Source organism: Myotis daubentonii, chromosome 3 (genome assembly GCF_963259705.1).
Source record: "Myotis daubentonii chromosome 3, mMyoDau2.1, whole genome shotgun sequence".
Lineage (NCBI taxonomy): Eukaryota > Metazoa > Chordata > Mammalia > Chiroptera > Vespertilionidae > Myotis > Myotis daubentonii.
Window position 1 is genome coordinate 22,183,059 of NC_081842.1, and position 17,123 is coordinate 22,200,181.

The 17,123-nt window shown below is 43.4% G+C and overlaps 1 protein-coding gene across 3 annotated transcripts in view; it reads right to left on the reverse strand.

Moving 5' to 3' along the window:
- Window positions 1-17,123, reverse strand: part of VEPH1 (ventricular zone expressed PH domain containing 1) — a 208,360-nt gene that overhangs the window by 131,993 nt on the left and 59,244 nt on the right. For all 3 annotated transcript variants that reach the window (XM_059686883.1, XM_059686885.1, XM_059686884.1), the window contains exon 6: window positions 11,370-11,579. In XM_059686883.1, the coding sequence (XP_059542866.1) occupies window positions 11,370-11,579 (210 nt within the window). The remainder of the gene's footprint in view (window positions 1-11,369; window positions 11,580-17,123) is intronic.

The following is a 17,123-nucleotide window of genomic DNA, read 5'->3' on the forward strand; positions in this document are numbered from 1 at the left end:
GCCTATCTTTCTTTGCACCTACTTATTTTCAAAAAGAAATAGCCAGATTTTTTTTTTCATGGTAGTTGAGATGTAACTTCCCAAATATGTTAGACAAATATTTGGAAGGGTATTATTTCATTACTTATAAGGGAGAATGAAATGGAAAAATACAGTTTGCAAAATTGTAAACCTTGCCTGAGATTGACAATTTCTTTAGCTAGGGGAGTTTGATATAGTTTTTGTTATTGTTGTTGTTGTTGTTGTTGTTTTGTGGGGGGGGGGAGGGGTTGGTACCTTAACCTCCCTCCCCTCTCAATTTCTCCAATGCTCCCTTTCTTTGTTCCCAGATTTTGCCTTGGATTTTTTTTTTTTTTTGTCACAGATCAACTATGTTTTCATTGTGAACTGCCTTAAATGCTTGCTGGAAGTAGGTAGGGCATAAATAAATAGGTAAATAAAAATATACAAATATTTGCAACTAATAGGATGGGGTTTTGAAGGTATGTCTGGCCAGGATGTGCTCAAATGAAGAAGTTTAAAATATACCAGCCTGGAGAAAACAACTAATTAAGATAATTTTCCCTAAAATAGCATTTAGTGCAGCTGCACGTATATTTGAAATCTCAACTCTCTCTCCATTTGTGCTGAGAGCTTATTTTCCAGCCCCTCTTATTTGTATTGACAAATTGCTTCCCACTCATCAGTGAGCTCACTTTTATGTAAATGTTGGGAATAAAGTAGTCAAATGACCTTTTAGGATCCTTAGATAGGGTTGTGTTGAATTCTTAAATGGACTTGTGGTTTGTCTTAATCCTTTCAGGCTGCTATCACAAAATATCACATACTGGGTGGCTTATAAACAATAGGCATTCCTTTCTCACAGCTCTGGAGGTTGGAAATCCAAGATCATAGAGCTGGCAGATCTGGTGCTTGGCTCCACGGAGGGAGGGGGCAAGGGAGCTTTCTTGGGGCTCTGTTATAAGGGCACAAATCCCATTCCTGAGGGCTCCACTCTCATCACCTAATTACCCCCCAAAGCACCCGCTCCTCTCCTAATACCTTACCTTGGGGTTAGCTTTCAATATATGAATGGGGAGGGGGCACATTCATAACATAGCATGGTTTAATCTTGCCATTTCTCAACAGAATAACAGAGATGTCAGGTCATTATATCTACTGTTTCCATGTATCTACTGTACAGGTTCATAAAATCTATGCATCTTGACTTCACGGTCATTGTCACTTTCTGTGGGAGCCTGTTTCCTCCTTTCCTGCCAATTTAATTTGTACCTCCCTGTCATAAGAAGGAGTCGGTAACCAATAGTGCTTTAGGGATGGGGGGTTGTTGTAGGGAAGATGGGCTCTGAGAAGTGTAGTTGTTGTGTGTTTTTTTGGGGGGGGGGTGGGCGGGGGGAGGTGACTGTTTATTGAGAGACAATCTTGCTTTATCCAGTTCACTTACATGGAGGTAGTTGCTTTGGTTTGTCATAGCCAAACATATGCCTGCAGATGTGGGCAGCTGGAAGTAGCAGACTTATACGAAGTGATTTAAATCTGAGGGCTTGGGCGGGGGTGTGTGTGGGGTTAAAGACTGCAGCTGCCATCTTAAAAGAGCAGCAGGATTTGAGCTGGAATTAGCAACTACTTCACCCACAGACCCTTCTGTGGCCAGTGGCCAGTTGTCCTTTCTGGTCATTCATTCACTTCTCGAGCTCAAGGCTGGAAGGGGCAGTCACTAGGTGGAAACTTCCTGCTTTGCTTGGGGCGCGCACAGGCCCACTTTCCTCACAGATCCTGGTGTGAGAAAGTCAGATTGTGTCCCTCGGAAGACAGGAAGATCAGACGGGTGGGGACCAGGCTGACCCCTCTTGGCCTGCACCCTGAGGGACAGCTGGCCGGCAGAGGCTCCGAGGCGCCACTGCGGTGCCTGCTCACAGAGGACCTGGGAGCCCTTTGCAGATTTGGTCGGTAGTTCTCAATTACAGTTGATAATCATAAGACACTGTCGAGAATTATTGCAACATGCAACTTCTGTAACCATTTACTATTCTAGGGTTGCAACTATTTGTTGGGAATTTCTGTCCTTTTACCCGACTCTTTTAGTTTCTTAGGAACTGAAGTACATAGTATTCACTTACTTGTCTGCAGTATGAACAGAAACAAAATACTGTTCCTAGGTCACCTGGGTACCAGTGATGAATACATGTGGAGAGAGAAGATAGAAGACAGGGGCTGCCTGCTAATCAATGAGGAGTTTTCATTTTCTGGCCCAGTCTACAAACCAGTGTGCCTTCTATAGGGACTTGGTCCTAAAGAGGATTTGACGATTAAATTGGAATCATCTGTGTGTACATCTCCCTCATCCCCATTCACTGTGAGTCCCTCTAGGGCAGGACCCTGTCTTTCTCCTCTGTGTCCCCATCACCAGCACTGGGTCCTGCATGCATCTAGAAAGAATCAGCAGCTTAACCCCGTGGCATTGAGGAAAAGAGGATATGAAATACCAGCAGTTATATGAAAGCATATTTTGTACTAAAATGTTTTCCTTTTCTTTTATACCGTGCAAGAGGCTTATTACTAGTATTATGTACAGTTAGCATGTAACCTTCTTAAGATATGAAAAAACAATAAAGCTATTTTTATTTGGGATTAAAAGAAATTGCCCATAATTGATGACAATTCTACAGCACCAAGCGGTAGCTGCCTTGCACCAACCAAGACTTGAGAAAATAAATCCCCAAAGCTATTGAGCCTACCAAAGTGTTAACTAACTTTTACCATCTTTGGGGGAAATTGTGGTTTTAAGTCACAGGTCCTTCCTCTTATAAGAATGCGCCCCAAATCCTTTCGTCTTGATTTTTGCAAGTGAAGGGCACAGATCGTCTGTACAAATCGTCTATCAGGCTCCTATTTTGCAGGATGTTTTTCCACAGTCAGGATGAGGGTAGTAATGTGGTTTTCAGTTGCCTTTGTCATTCTTTTCCTTTTCCTCCCCAAAGTGTTTTTGTGCAAGGCCTGCCGGATGTCACAGAAACGCGACCTGGGCAAGATGTGTGTCACTTCTTTACTTGAAAAGTGTCCATGACTCTGAGCCCAGAGAGGATGTAATAAACCCGTCCTGGTGCTAGGCCAGCGTCTCCCAGCCAGTTAGAAAAACAAGGCAGAGGGCACAGGATTTGACACCCACCCTGGCGGCGGCTGCACTCAGAGGGCACGCCATCTGATTCTCCACAGGTGCACACTGCTGGTCTCCAGCTAAGGCAAACAACGGGCCACAGCATCCTTCCACGTGCCATGAGATAATGTGTAAAGAGCATGTTAAAGCATCTCCTCTCTGTTTCCACCCCATAGGTCTGCTGCCTTGTAGGTCTGGCCTGGGCCAAAAACATGGCTATGGCTAACATGCTACAAACCAGTGTGCCTCCTATTGAAACTTGTCCTAATGAGGATTTGACTCTTAAACTAAAATGGTTTCAATTTGTTTGAGACCTAAGTAGACGGATAGAACACATGAATTCAATTCAGCCTCGCAAAAATTCAAAGCCATTTCTAAAACGTCTCTTTGCCGCATTGACCTGTGTTAGGAAAGAGGGCTATATGACTCCAGTACCCAAACAAGTGGGCCGAGACCACATGCACAGCTGAGAGAGACTAATGAGTGGAGAAAATAATGAGAAAAACAAAAGCCTCTGGAATATAAACATTTTATTTCAGCTCTCCATGGACAAGAAACTTCAGTCTGGCCTACATTCAATTTAAACCTACTTCAGATTTAGTTAATGAGAGTTTGAAAAAAATGGCTGCAACCTTATGTGAGCTGTTTTTATAGGTGGGGAGCTGGGGACCACCTGCCCTTTATGAAGAGTAGTGCACTCCCAGTGCATCTCAAAAAATGGGCCTATTTTAAATTACGAAATTTTTACAAAATGTGGCTTTATTATTGTGTTTGTTACTCTTAGTCCCTATAGGAAAAATGCTCTGCAATATAAATATAAAGCAGATACACATTCCACTCTGAGAAAAAAAAAAGATCTACATATACTAGTTATTTCGTAAAAATAGAAAAAGGATATAACCAGCTCTGCTTCACACCTTTAATGATACATGCGGTTACGTATGCTACCTCATTTCTTCTTCTGTCTGGCCTTATTTTGACGTGTCCCGTGCATATCTATCTATTCAGCCTCTTTCCCTGGAGAAGAAGGGAAAAAGCAAGCTATTGACCTGGTTGCTGTCCTCCCTAAATTGTCTGTTAGGCTCAAGTTTCAGCCCAAATACATGCAATGGGAAAGCCTTGGGCAACACTGAGAAAGGAAGTAACAGAGTGAAGTGCTGACATTTATTGAATGTTTACCAATTGCCAGACACTGTTTTACATGGTTTAATTCATTAAATCCTCACAACAAGTCTATGAGATGACTAAGACTGCTATCCCCATTTTACAGATGAGGAAACTGAGTCAAGAGACATGATGAAACTTGCCCAAGGTCACACAGCTGCTAAGTGGCTGAGTCAGGATTCAAGTCTGACTCTTGAGCCCAGCCTCTTAGTCACCATGTTGCACTGTATGGGGGCCCCCACAGTAAGCAAGATCATTCATGTGATGGATTCTTACACAGACGTAACCTAGGTGGGGATCACTGCTCGGTCTACAGTGATGAGTGTTCCTCCTTGGAGCTGTACTTCCCCCAGTTTGATGTCTGCTGAGGCCTCATCCAAGAAAATCTCTTTCATGACCCAATATCATCTTTCCCTTTGTCACCTTCCAAGGATCCAGAATCTTTTAGAATCATAACGGACATGCCTCATCACATGCTTTCTGGTTAATCACTCCATGTCTCCTGTCAAACTCATCTCTCAGCTATTAGATAACAGAGATAAATTGTATAAGCTCTGAAGTATCAACAGTCCTCTTAATATTTTTTCTCCTTTTTCTTAAGTGATAAGTATGTCTCCCAAAAGAAATAAGACTTGATTCAACAAAAGTGGTTGGTGAGAATCCAACCTTCAAATCCTTAATTAACAGTATTCTCAATTATTCATTTATTCTTTTGGCCAAAGGTGAATTCAGATCAGTAAGATATAATTCCTTCCTTCTGGGAGCTCAGAGAGTCATGAAGAAAAAATAGACATGAACAAGCAAATTACAACATGGCAAAGCTGGTATGACATTTGAGGTACAGCCAAAGTGTGGTGGGAGCAAGGCTGGTGACTAGATGCCTGAGGCAATTGGGAAGAACTTACACAGGAGGCGACTTTTGATCTGGGTTGAAAAGATAAGTAGTAGAAGGGTGTGGAGACTATCCAGGCAGAAAGATAGATTGTGAAGATCAGGACATTTCAGAGCAAGGTGTGCTCAGGGAGGGATGTTAAATGCTAGTAGACAGAATATAGGGGGATGGAGTAACCTGGACAGGTAAGAGCTAAAGCTAGAAAGGAAGATTGGGGCAAAGCAAGAAGTTTAGCTAGTATCCATCCTATAGGCAGGGGATTGTGCAAGGAAGTGAGATCACAGTTGTATTTTTAGGGAGAAAACTGGTAATTCTACAAAAGATGCAGTAGAGTGGGGAGGAGCACATTCCTCCCTCATTAGCCCTCTAGCGCTAGGCAAGTTTTCATTATATTTTTGCTGCTGCTTGCTGTTGTTATTATTATTAGTTGAAATGTATCAAGCACTTACTATGTGCCTGGCACTGAGCTAAGGGCTTTATATGAATTATCTGGATGATGTCTGGGGATGGCCCCTAAGGTGCTACTAAGAAGTCGTTTCTGCTGTTATGTGAGAGGTCTCCATGGCAATCTTCTCATTTGAGAAAGACAAAAGGACCCGCGTTATTTTGACATCTTGAGGACATAGCTAATAAAATAACATTTCTTATTTATACATTTGTTCAACAGAGCATTCTGCAGAAATGGGGTGACTCTTGGCATGGTGAAGAACCAGCTGTGCTCTTTATGAGACAGCACCAAGGAAGGTTGCACTTCAGGGGCAACAACTCTTCCGTTGTCCCAGAAGAAATTTTCTCTGCCCTTTGGTCCTTCCGGTTTCACTCTCCATCCAACAGTTAGGCATTGGATGTTGGCATGTACCTGAAAATGCCCTGTGAGTCACTGTATAGCCTCCTACAGTGACACAATAGTTTTATGGCTATTAAGCATATTTTCATGTAAATTTGGGCAAAAAAAATCCGTGAGGTAATTTGGGAGTTAGAGAAAATAAGGATCTGTAGGGTTAATTTTTGTTTTATGCAACTTCCCTCGGCTGGGTGCAATGCAGACGGAAAAATGATGATGCAGCAACAAGCTGTTGAAGCAGTTTGCCCACTCAGATGGGCCCTGATTTGAATGACACACCCATCTGGTTCCCCATAACTGGCCCTAGAGCTCTTACACCTGCCTTCGCACAAGCACAGAAGGTGAAGCATAAGTCAATTAATAACTTGTGTGATTGCCTCTGAGCTGATTCTACCCCTGAGACCATCTCTGGCCTGCAAACTCCCAGGAGACTCCCTTCTTCCCCTTACAGATCAAACAGTGCAGTTCGCCAGAAGCCAGGCAACAAGGGAGGATGGAACAGTAGCAGCCAATTAGTCTCAGATTGTGCATTTCAAAAGTTGGAGCAAGATACTCAACATTTGATGAGCTTTTCTTCATTTCTAACATCTCTCCAATCTTAGCAACAAAATCATGTAATACTTGGAACCGCTAAATGCATCTGAAATTTTCACTTTGGTGTCAAAGAGAAACTTTTCAAATTAAGTCAATTTTTAGATTAGTCCAGGATCCGATGAAGAGAGGATCCTAGGGCCTTAGGTCACTAGGGTCCTACTGAGGCAAGAAAGCTGGCATAGGGAACAAAGGCCTCAGGCTCTACCTCTCCCTTCCCCTTCTAAGTTAGAACACTGTGGATATGATGTGTGGCCAGACACCTGTTTCCCCCCTACCCCTCCTCCATTGCCACTCTCCCAATTTCCTGGGATAAGAAACCAATAAGACAAACAAAATTAGTCTCAGCCAGAGCTGGCAGCCATGCTGACATACATGGCAGTTTTAAAGCCTCTCAGCCCTCCAGATCATCCTGCTATCATCTGGAGAAGAGGGACTGAGATGAGCTGCACTGACAACCTCCCCTCCCCGCCCCCTCCCCCCGCCTCAGAGACCAGGAACCACCCCCATTCCCTCCCCTTGACCATAGTTGATAAAAACCTCCACCCAGACCCCCTCAGTGTAACTCGCTGCCTGAGTTTGCCCACACTTCTTTCTTAAGTGTGAATTGTCACTAATAAATCTGCTGTTTTGCTAAACCTCTCTGTCTCACTCTTGAGTTCTTTCTTGCATGGTAACAAGAACCTAGACACAACCACTGGGTTGAGGCCTCCCTTGGCCTCCTCATGAGCATCACTATGACTGTCTTACCATTAACACTTTAAACATTTCCATATCTCATGTATTTTCTTATCCCTTTATCTCACCATAGATCAAGCTCTCCAAACAGAGAGTGGTGAGCCCTTTCAGGACAAAGTTCTTGCTGCTCCCTCTTTATTGCAGTTTCCTTCTCCATAGATGTCCAGGACCCCACACTCAACTGCTGCCCTCACACCCACCTGGCACTGTACTTCAGTAATTTCCTGTTCTTTTTGGAAAGAGGCTAGGTAGAAATACACATACATATATATCTTGCCTATTGGTTTTGGTCTTTAGGAATATGGCTCCACAAGATTTTTAAAGAGTTGAATAGGTTCACTAAAATTAAACAGTTAATGGCTGCTTAGACTACTATATTTATTCTTGGAACATCTGAACTTTAGCATTCTTTAAAGTTAAAAGAAGGACTTTCTAAAGGTGATATTTAGGTATTAGAAACCAATAACAAGGGCATTATTCCCGAGTAAAGGAGCCTGGCTGACAATTATAGGTAATCTTGTCAGGCTGATGCTAAATGGAATGGAATAAAGGAATCAAAGAAGATCAGAGCCAGAGGGAGCTAAACCAGTATAAACCATTACTTTTAAGAAAAGTGACCCAGAGGAATAAAATGACTCGACGATCAGCAACATACACATTCGTTGTCCTCCATCATTCTTTCTGCCCTGTTCTCTCAATTAGCTGGGCACGTGGCCTCCTGAATCCAGCCTCCCTTGCAGCTAAAGATGGTCAGGGGCAGCTTAGTTTTATTTAGTCAATGGGATATAAACAATAGGTTTTGTTTAACTGTCTGGAAAAGTCTTTCTCCCCTTCCCCCTTTCTGATGGCTGAAATACTGACTTGATAGGTAAAGATGATTAGTGATCTTGGACCATGAGATGGAAGCCATGTGCTCAAGAATGATACAGCAACGAAGCAGAAAAACCCTGGGTTCCTGCCACAGGAAGTTCCAGACTGACTGCATTTGAGACTTGTGTATGTGCAAGAGAAGTAGATGTGTATCTTTGTTTAGGCTACTGTTGTCTTGAATTGTTGTGTTACCCTCAGCCTCACCTAGTCTACAGTACGATAGTTTCCAGTAGTTTGGAAAAGTTTTAACTGATAAGCATGGCTTGATGGAAGCAGGGCAGGAAGGGTGATGGACAAGGCCTGATTCTAAATTTAAAAGAGAAAAATGTTTTAAATTCTTTATGTCAAAGGATATAAAATACTGATTCACAAACAACTGCATCAGAAGTACTCTGGTAGAGGGTCCCCTAAATCCAGAGTCCTGGGTCTTTTTCCTGGAAATTTTGATTTAATGGGTATTCTATAGGGCCCAAAAACTTGTATTATGTAAAAAAAAAAGGTTTCCCATGTAATCCTTACACCAGTGATGGCGAACGTTTTGAGCTCGGCTTGTCAGCATTTTGAAAAACTCTAACTTAACTCTGGTGCCGTGTCACATATAGAGATTTTTTGATATTTGCAACCAAAGTAAAACAAATATTTATATTTTTGATATTTAGTTTATATATTTAAATGCCATTTAACAAAGAAAAATAAACCAAAAAAATGAGTTCGTATGTCACCTCTGACACGCATATCATAGGTTCGCCATCACTGCCTTACACACAGATACATATGAAATTATTTGCTCTACAATCGTTCTCTACTGGAAAGCTGAATCAGAACCACCGGAAAATAAATACTTTCTCCCTCAAACATGAGAATGAGAGATTGGTGGCGGGGGACAAGAGGGGAGAGAGAGAGAGAGAGAGAGAGAGAGAGAGAGAGAGAGAGAGAGAGAGAGATTTTGATATTCTAAATTCTGAAATAAGTGATTTTTAAAAAATATATTTTATTGATTTTTTTACAGAGAGGAAGGGAGAGGGATAGAGAGTTAGAAACATCAATGAGAGAGAAACATTGATCAGCTGCCTCCTGCACACCCTCTACTGGGGATGTGCCCACAACCAAGGTACATGCTCTTGACTGGAATCAAACCTGGGACCCTTCACCGCAGGCCAACGCTCTATCCACTGAGTCAAACCAGTTAGGGCTGAAATAAGTGATTCTTAAAATGATTTGGATCCCTTCATCCTGCTCCCACCTGGTATCACACAATATCACCTAATAAACCATTCTCAGGTTTGCCTTAGGTCAGAAAAAAACTACAGTGACATAATTGTTATGTGGCTAATGGTTTGTTTTTTTAAAATGTATATAGATCACCTTTTCTGTGGGAAGTTTAGTCATTTCCAATGTGCATTACTACACTTGAATGAATCATGAATATATTTGTGACAAAAAGAACACCATCAAAGCACAGGAAGAGTATACTTTCTAAAGATTCCAGGGCCTTCTACATCAGAGGCTGCATTTTTCAGTCCATGAAAAAAAATCTGCAAGATCAGCAGATCCAATCAAACAGCTGTCAGCTGAAGTTGGCCTTAAAGCACTTGGGCACTTAAGCCAGTTCTGGCAGCAAAGGTGACGACGGCACGGGAAGTGTTGCCAGAAGACAGATTGTGGCAGGCGTGAGACATTCCCAACAGAATGGACAGAAAGGGATTAGACTAAGCAGCGTGTCCCTACCAAAGTAATCCTTTTACAAGATCCACCCTTATGTTGACATGTGCCGGCTGCTTGGGAGCTCAGCTCTCCCACCTTCTCTGGGGAAGCTAGAGGGCAGAGCCCTGCACTAGGAGGATGCCTAGCACTCACCAGGCTCTCTACAAATCTCAGCAGAACCAAAGATCCATTTGGATGCAACATTTGAAAAAAAATCTCAAAAAAATACCAAAGATCTAATTCCAGTTGAGTCACCAGCCAGCTCGGTCTGGGTAAGTTACCTAGCTTTTTCAGTTTTTAACTTTCTCCTGTGTAGAATCAAGGGGTTGAGTTGATGAGCTAGAAAAATCTCTTTTATCTTACAGGAAACTATTATATATAAGTGGGTAAAAGTTTCCCTCTATCAATTATATATTTGCTTTTATTTTAAAAGATAAAGATCCTAAATCCTAATATAACATCATCAGACATACATGTATGTGTGTGTATACATGCATGCACACACCCTTCAGAACTTGAACTTCTGGAAATTCTTTCTTAGTCGCCTAATCCCCATGAGTTCTGATGGCATCCTGTGGTCCCTGCTAAAAGATTCCATCATGCTAATATTTAGGCTAGGACTTTTAATATCCACGAATGTTTATTTCACTCTCCCAAGTAACCTCACCCAGAGGGCGCAAAGCATACTGCCTCCAGGCCCCTATTGACAGGATAGCCATGGGCTTTCATTAATAACTAGAGGCCTGGTGCATAAAATTGGTGCATGGGTGAGCTCCTTAGGCCTGGCTGGCAGTCAGGGCCAATCGGGGCCTTCCAGCTGCGGGCTGGGGCCTTCCTTCTGGCTGCCGGCCAGGGTCTGCTGGACGGGGGAAGGGACCAGGGGAGGTTGGCCAGCCATGGAAGATTGGCTGTGGGGGTGCACTGACCACTAGGAGGCAGCTCCTGCGTTGAGCATCTGCCCCCTGGTGGTCAGTGCACGTCATAGTGACCAGTCATTCTAGTCCTTCAGGCATTCCAGTCACTTAGGCTTTTATATAAATAGATAGGGAGTCTCTGACTCTGCTTACTGGGTTAAGCAGAACTGCGACCACAAATGAGATGAAACTCCTTTATTGGTTTTGTTATTATAAGGTGGTCTTGAATCTGTCATACTGCTCTCTCCATTTTAACCCTTCCCTTCCTCAGGTGCCACTCCAGCAATGAAATCCTCACTTCCTGAACCTTCCACGTAGCCCTGCTATATAATGTGGCCTTGACACAGAGGCCACTGTCCATGCAAAAGTTTCAAAAAGAAATGGGAACTCTCAGAAGTCCCAGGAAAAATGTGTAGGCCATAGAGCTTCAATGGACTGAGTGCCAATGGAATTTAAGGAAATGGAGAGAGAAGGGGGAAAAAAAGCCAAACTTACTTCATCCACATGCCCAACAGCTCCATAAATTCTGGCCATCTGTCCAATGAGGTAGGGGAATCTCTCACCAATCTCTCTCAGCATCGGAAGGAAACTGTTCAGGGCCACGGGTTCATAGCCTGCAATCTCTATGAGGATGTTTAGGATGACATCACTATGGGCTGAGTCCTTCAAATGTCCGATTAAGAAAGGAATACACTTCTGAACCACCTACAGAAAAGAAAGGAGAGGGGGGAACACAGAGAAACGAGGAGGACAATTAATTAAATCAGATTCAATCTAATATATATATATTTTTTATTAAATCTGAACTCAGCACATTCTGAGATTATTACCCTTGGAACTAAAGCAAATTTCCCAAGTCTGCCCAAACCAATGGATATGGACAACAGGGGGATGAGAGCATGAGTGTGGGGGGAGGGGGGAAGTTGGGGGTTAATGGGGGGGATGAGGACACACTTGTAATACTTTAACCAATAAAGAAATTAAAGATTAAAAAAAAAATTTCCCAAGTCTGGAATTTTAAATTTACAATAAAATTACAGAGACTTCAGTTTCTTTTTCTTTTAACCTGTGCTGTGCTATTAAAGAGTAAAGTTTATAAGCGCTTAGATGCTGCTGTTCATAAATCAAGTTTTGATGTGTTATGTCCTCATCAGAAGTGTTATATTTTCCTCCAAACCACCATGAGAGCTCTAATTTAAAAGACAAAGTACATAAGAGATCCTTTAATCAAAGCCTTCAAATTGGAGAAATATGATTTGGAAACATTTAAATATGTTTTCATTGATTTTTAGAAAGAGAGGAAGAGAGAGGGAGAGATAGCAACATGGATGAGAGAGAACATTGATCAGCTGCCTCTTGCACACCCCTTACTGGAGATTAAGCTGGCAACCCGGGCATGTGCTCTCACAAGGAAACAAACCGGTGACCTCTTGGTGCATGTGTCAATGTGCAACCACTGAGCCACACCGGCTGGTCTGGTTTGGAAACATTTAACAATAAAAATAAGAAAGCAGAAGAGATGTCCCTTGTTTTCTTTAGTTTTCCATTTTGATTAAAAAATGTAATATGATAAAAATTATGAAAATAAAACAATTTCTACTATATTCCCAATTGCCTAATATTTCTTTCTGTATTTTAATTCCTTTATGAATATAAAGATACAATACTTCATATTAAGGAAAAATGTGAATTTTTGTGTGGAATAAATTCACTATGTTAATACACAGGCATGTTGCATACTGACAATTTAACAAATTGTTTTGTCTGCTAAAATAAGATAATTAGAAAGGACAACCTGCAGAAAAAAAGAATAAAAGCCAAAACTATTGGTTCATCCATCCTTCTACATACTTATTTCTTTCGTTTGTTGTTGGTTTGCCTTTTTGGTTTGTTACCTTTTTTGTAAAATAGACTTGAAATATAGCTTCTGGGATTTAAAACCGAATCCGTTGCACAACTCAGTCTGCAGAACCACAATCCGGCCCCTGCCTCAAACCCGCTTTTCCCACCTCTTCGCCACAAGTGTCTCTTTTCTCCGTAAGTGACACCTTTATCTGCTTGGAAACTCAAGCCAGAAATCCGAGACTCATTCTTGGCGACTGACTTTTTCCCTTATCAGCAGCCTCAATCATCCAGTCCTATTGATTCCATCTCCCAAGTATCCCACAGATCTGTCCACTCCTCTCATTTCCATTCATCTGTCCACTCACTCATGCTGGAAACCAAGATCAACAGTAATTAATATAAATGTGAGGAGTCTGACAGAAGGCTAGCTGGTACTCCTTTTGATATTCACAGGGTGAATATTTACATTTTATTACTTGTTGCTGACTCAATGGCCTAAAGCAAACTCCCCCAAAACCTGACAATCTTACTGTTTACTAAACATTACCAGTGATATGTCTGTTTGAATTCCTAAAAGGCAATTGTGTATTCTAGCTAACAAAAGCAGCTGGGAATGGAGACTCAAGAGAACTTGACTGCTATGGTCAAGTTTTCCTCTGGTTTCCTCCAGTATCAAAATTAATATTTCGTCTTGTGTGTCATTTGTGTGTCAGCTCTTCCTCCAAGCCTTTGAACCCCGAAAGCCACGCTGGCTGTGGACTTTCACACACTCACAAATATTTACTGAGTCCTTCTTATTTGCAAGATGCTGGAGTTACAGTTGCTAATAAGTATAACAGGCCTTCATGGAATAAATCACTACCTAGAAAGGAGATATTTAGCAAAATAAATAATTGCAACAGAAATGCATATAATACATTTAGTAATACATTCCATGTAGAGAAAATTCCATGCTGTGAGACTGCCCCAGGGTCCTAATTTAGGCTGGGGGTCAGGGAAGTCCTCTCTCAGCAGGAACATTTAAGTTGAGACCACTGATCCAATCACTCTGCATTTGGGTTATCCTAACAGCGTCCTAAGTGTTCTCTCTGCCTTCAGTCTTGTCTGTCCAACCCCTTCCCCATGTGTGGCCACCATGGTGACCCGCCCCTGCTGACAATACCTCACTGATTTGCCATTGCTCTCAGGCTGGCGGCTTAGCTGACCTTTTCTGAACTGACTCCTATCCATCTTTCTAGGCTTATCTTCTCAGCCACATACTCTCCTCTCTCCCCATCCAGATCTCATCATATATCACACACTTCAATCATGTCTTTAAAAAGTTTAAATTTTTTTTTTTTAAGTTTTCTTGACCTGCTAACTTTTCTCTTGCAACTGGGATTTTACTCATGTGATTCACTTTGCCTATAATTCTTATTGCCCCAACTTTGCTGGGTAACTCCCAGTCATTCAGAGGCCTCAGATTAGCTGTGAATTCCTAAGAAGCCTTCCTCAGATTTCCTTCTCAGTCCAGTGTCCCTCCTGAAGCTCCAATCATACGCTAAATGGGCCTGAGCGGGTCCTTCTCACGCTTTCTTCTCATTGCTGGTTTAGATGTCTGTTTTTGCAGACTGGATTGAAAGGTCTACAAGGTCAAGAATCATTTCTATTTTGTACATCATGGTATACTCAGTGCCTAGCATAGAGCCTGGCCAGGAGGGTGAGTTGCAGGAACACATCAAAGAAAGGCAAGTCTAAATGATTGTACAGGGTAACATTTGGATAATCACACCCTCCCATATACTTGAATAGTTAGTTGTACACAATGTGTACACGTATATACTGTCATGTGCCATATGCAGCATAAGTAATAGAGACATAAAAGAAGACAGTTTTGAGATAAGTAAAATTGTCTTTACCTGTAAATTTAAAGTTTACATTCCTATCTAGGACTTTGGAGGAAAGGACTGGGCTAGTTTCTGGTAACTGGCACAGAGCAATGAACAGTTCAGTAAATGCTGCCTGTGCGTTGGGAGCGATTGTATGTCCTTCAGGGGAAGCCACGAGGGATCCCTGGCACACATGGCAGAAGTGTCAGCCAGCTGCTCCGGGTCATGGCAGCACACCTAACTCGAGGCTTTTAGGAATGGAAAATGCTTACACACTTCCTGTCCCATTCTATAACGTTCCATTTCCCTGTCCCTGCTCTTCATGTCTTATTCCCGGAACACCCCGGTCTCTGTGACATGTGCTCCCTGTCATGCCAATTTCATTTTAATTCCATCATACCCTCCAAGGCACGCAAGAGTATATAATGTCGGTTGCCCCGCAAAGAAAAATAAAAAAGGAAAAGAAGGAAAGAAAAAATGAAGATTCAAGGCCTAACCAGAATTGAATGCATAAAAGAAGCAAGGAGGAGAGATGCCCAAGCAATGTGAATAAAGTGATACCAATTTTACCAGTTAGATAAAAGTTGATTATTTGCTCTAGTTCCCTGATAACCCAAAGTTTATTATGGTGGTGATAGAAAAGACAGATATTTCTCAGAGTTTATCATGCATGTGATGGGGAAGGGGTGCTTTGGGCTTCAGATGGGTTATTCTTGGATAAGGAAGAATTTTCCAAACGCAGGGCATTGCTTTAGTCTGGTCTTTTCAGTGCTGCCTCGCTGGCCCTGCTTCACGTCTCAGAGAAGCTTGTCTTTGCTGAGAGAGAGGGGCCACTCAGACAATAGGGATGGCTGGCAGAGGGCCAGCTGGTGTGGCCTTGGTTCAGGCCATAAGCCCCATTCCATGGAGCACTGAGAAAGCTTCCAAACTGGCCTCCCAGCCTGAAGTCTTTCTCCCCTGTGTTCAGCCTCCTCTCTGCCATCAGATTCACTGTCCTAAAACCCCATCTGATCATGTCAGGACTTCAAAGATTTCCCACAGCCCACGACCAGAATCCCAGTGCCATGGGATGATGGGGAGATCTGCTGCCTCTTCCCCCGTGAACCCTCTGACTCAGCAGCATGCCACTGACTACCCACAGTGGCTTGAACACATACTTGCAAAGTCAATCTCAAATAGCTCTATTTCTGGGAAGCCTTTCCTCCAGGCCATCCTAACACATACAGGACCTGGGGCTAGAGTACAAATGGAGGTCCCCAGGCCACACCCTAATATTCAGCAGTTATTAAAAAAAAACACAAGTCCTTTTCTTCTACCTGACACATATGCCTTTATAGCAATCTGGGAGGCTTGGCTGGATTTTGCAATTTGTGGCCTTTGTAGAAGGAACAGGGGGAAATGACCCCTAGCCCTCATTCCTTGCCCCTCACTTCCCTCCCTACCCCTGGCTTTGCCCTGCAAGGAGTCTTCTATGCATGTCTGTGGATATTCCAGCCACAGCCTTCGGGCCTGTGGAGTCACACTTAACATGGCCTGTCCTTGGGAGAACAGCCCCAGCCAACAGGCCTGCACAAGCCCTGGAAGCAGGATGGAGATATGCAGAGAAGGGATTGTGAGTTACCTGGACAGTGTTTGTAGGTGGGGCAGTGGATGGGAACAGGGTGGGGACCCAGGTCCAGACCAGGACCCTGTAGAGCAAGTTGCCCAGAGAAGGGTCCTATCCCCGGCTTCTCTGTTTCTTTCTGAGCAGAATTAATCACTGCCTTTTATTTTATTTTTTAATAGAGACTTGATGCACGAAATTTGTGCAAGGGGCTTGGCCCTCGCAGCCCTGGCTTTATCTGGAAGGTTATCTGGAAGATTGTTCTGCTGTTCAGTCTATTTAGCATATTAGCTCTTTATTATATAGGACTAGAGGCCCGGTGCACAAAAATTTGTGCACTCGGGGGCACAGTCTGGGACCCCTCGGGGGACGATCGCTTGCTGGCTTAGGCCCGCTCCCTGGGGGATTGGGCCTAAGCTGGCAGTCAGACATCCCTCTGGAAGCCCAGGAGCCCTCGGGGGATGTCCACTTGCCAGCGGGGAGCAGGCCTAAGCTGCAGTGGGACATCCTTAGTGCTGCTGAGGAGGCATGAGAGGCTCCCACCACCACTGCTGTACTGGCAGCCATCAGCCTGGCTTGTGGCTGAGCAGAGCTCCCCCTCTGGGAGCGCACTGACCAGCAGGGGACAGCTCCTGCATTAAGCATCTGTCCCCTGGTGGTCAGTGTGTGTCATAGTGACCAGTCATTCCCAGTCGTTCTGCTGTTAGGGTCAATTTGCATATTACCCTTTTACTATATAGGATAGAGGCCTGGAGCATGGGTGGGGGCTGGCTGGTTTGCTCTGAAGGGTGTCCAGGATCAGAGTGGGGGTCCCGCTTGGGTGCCTGGCCAGCCTGGGTGAGGGGCTGATGGCTGTTTGCAGCTGGTCACACCCCTTTCAGGGTGGGGGTCCCCACTGGGGTGCCTGGGTAGCCTGGGTGAGGGGCTGATGGC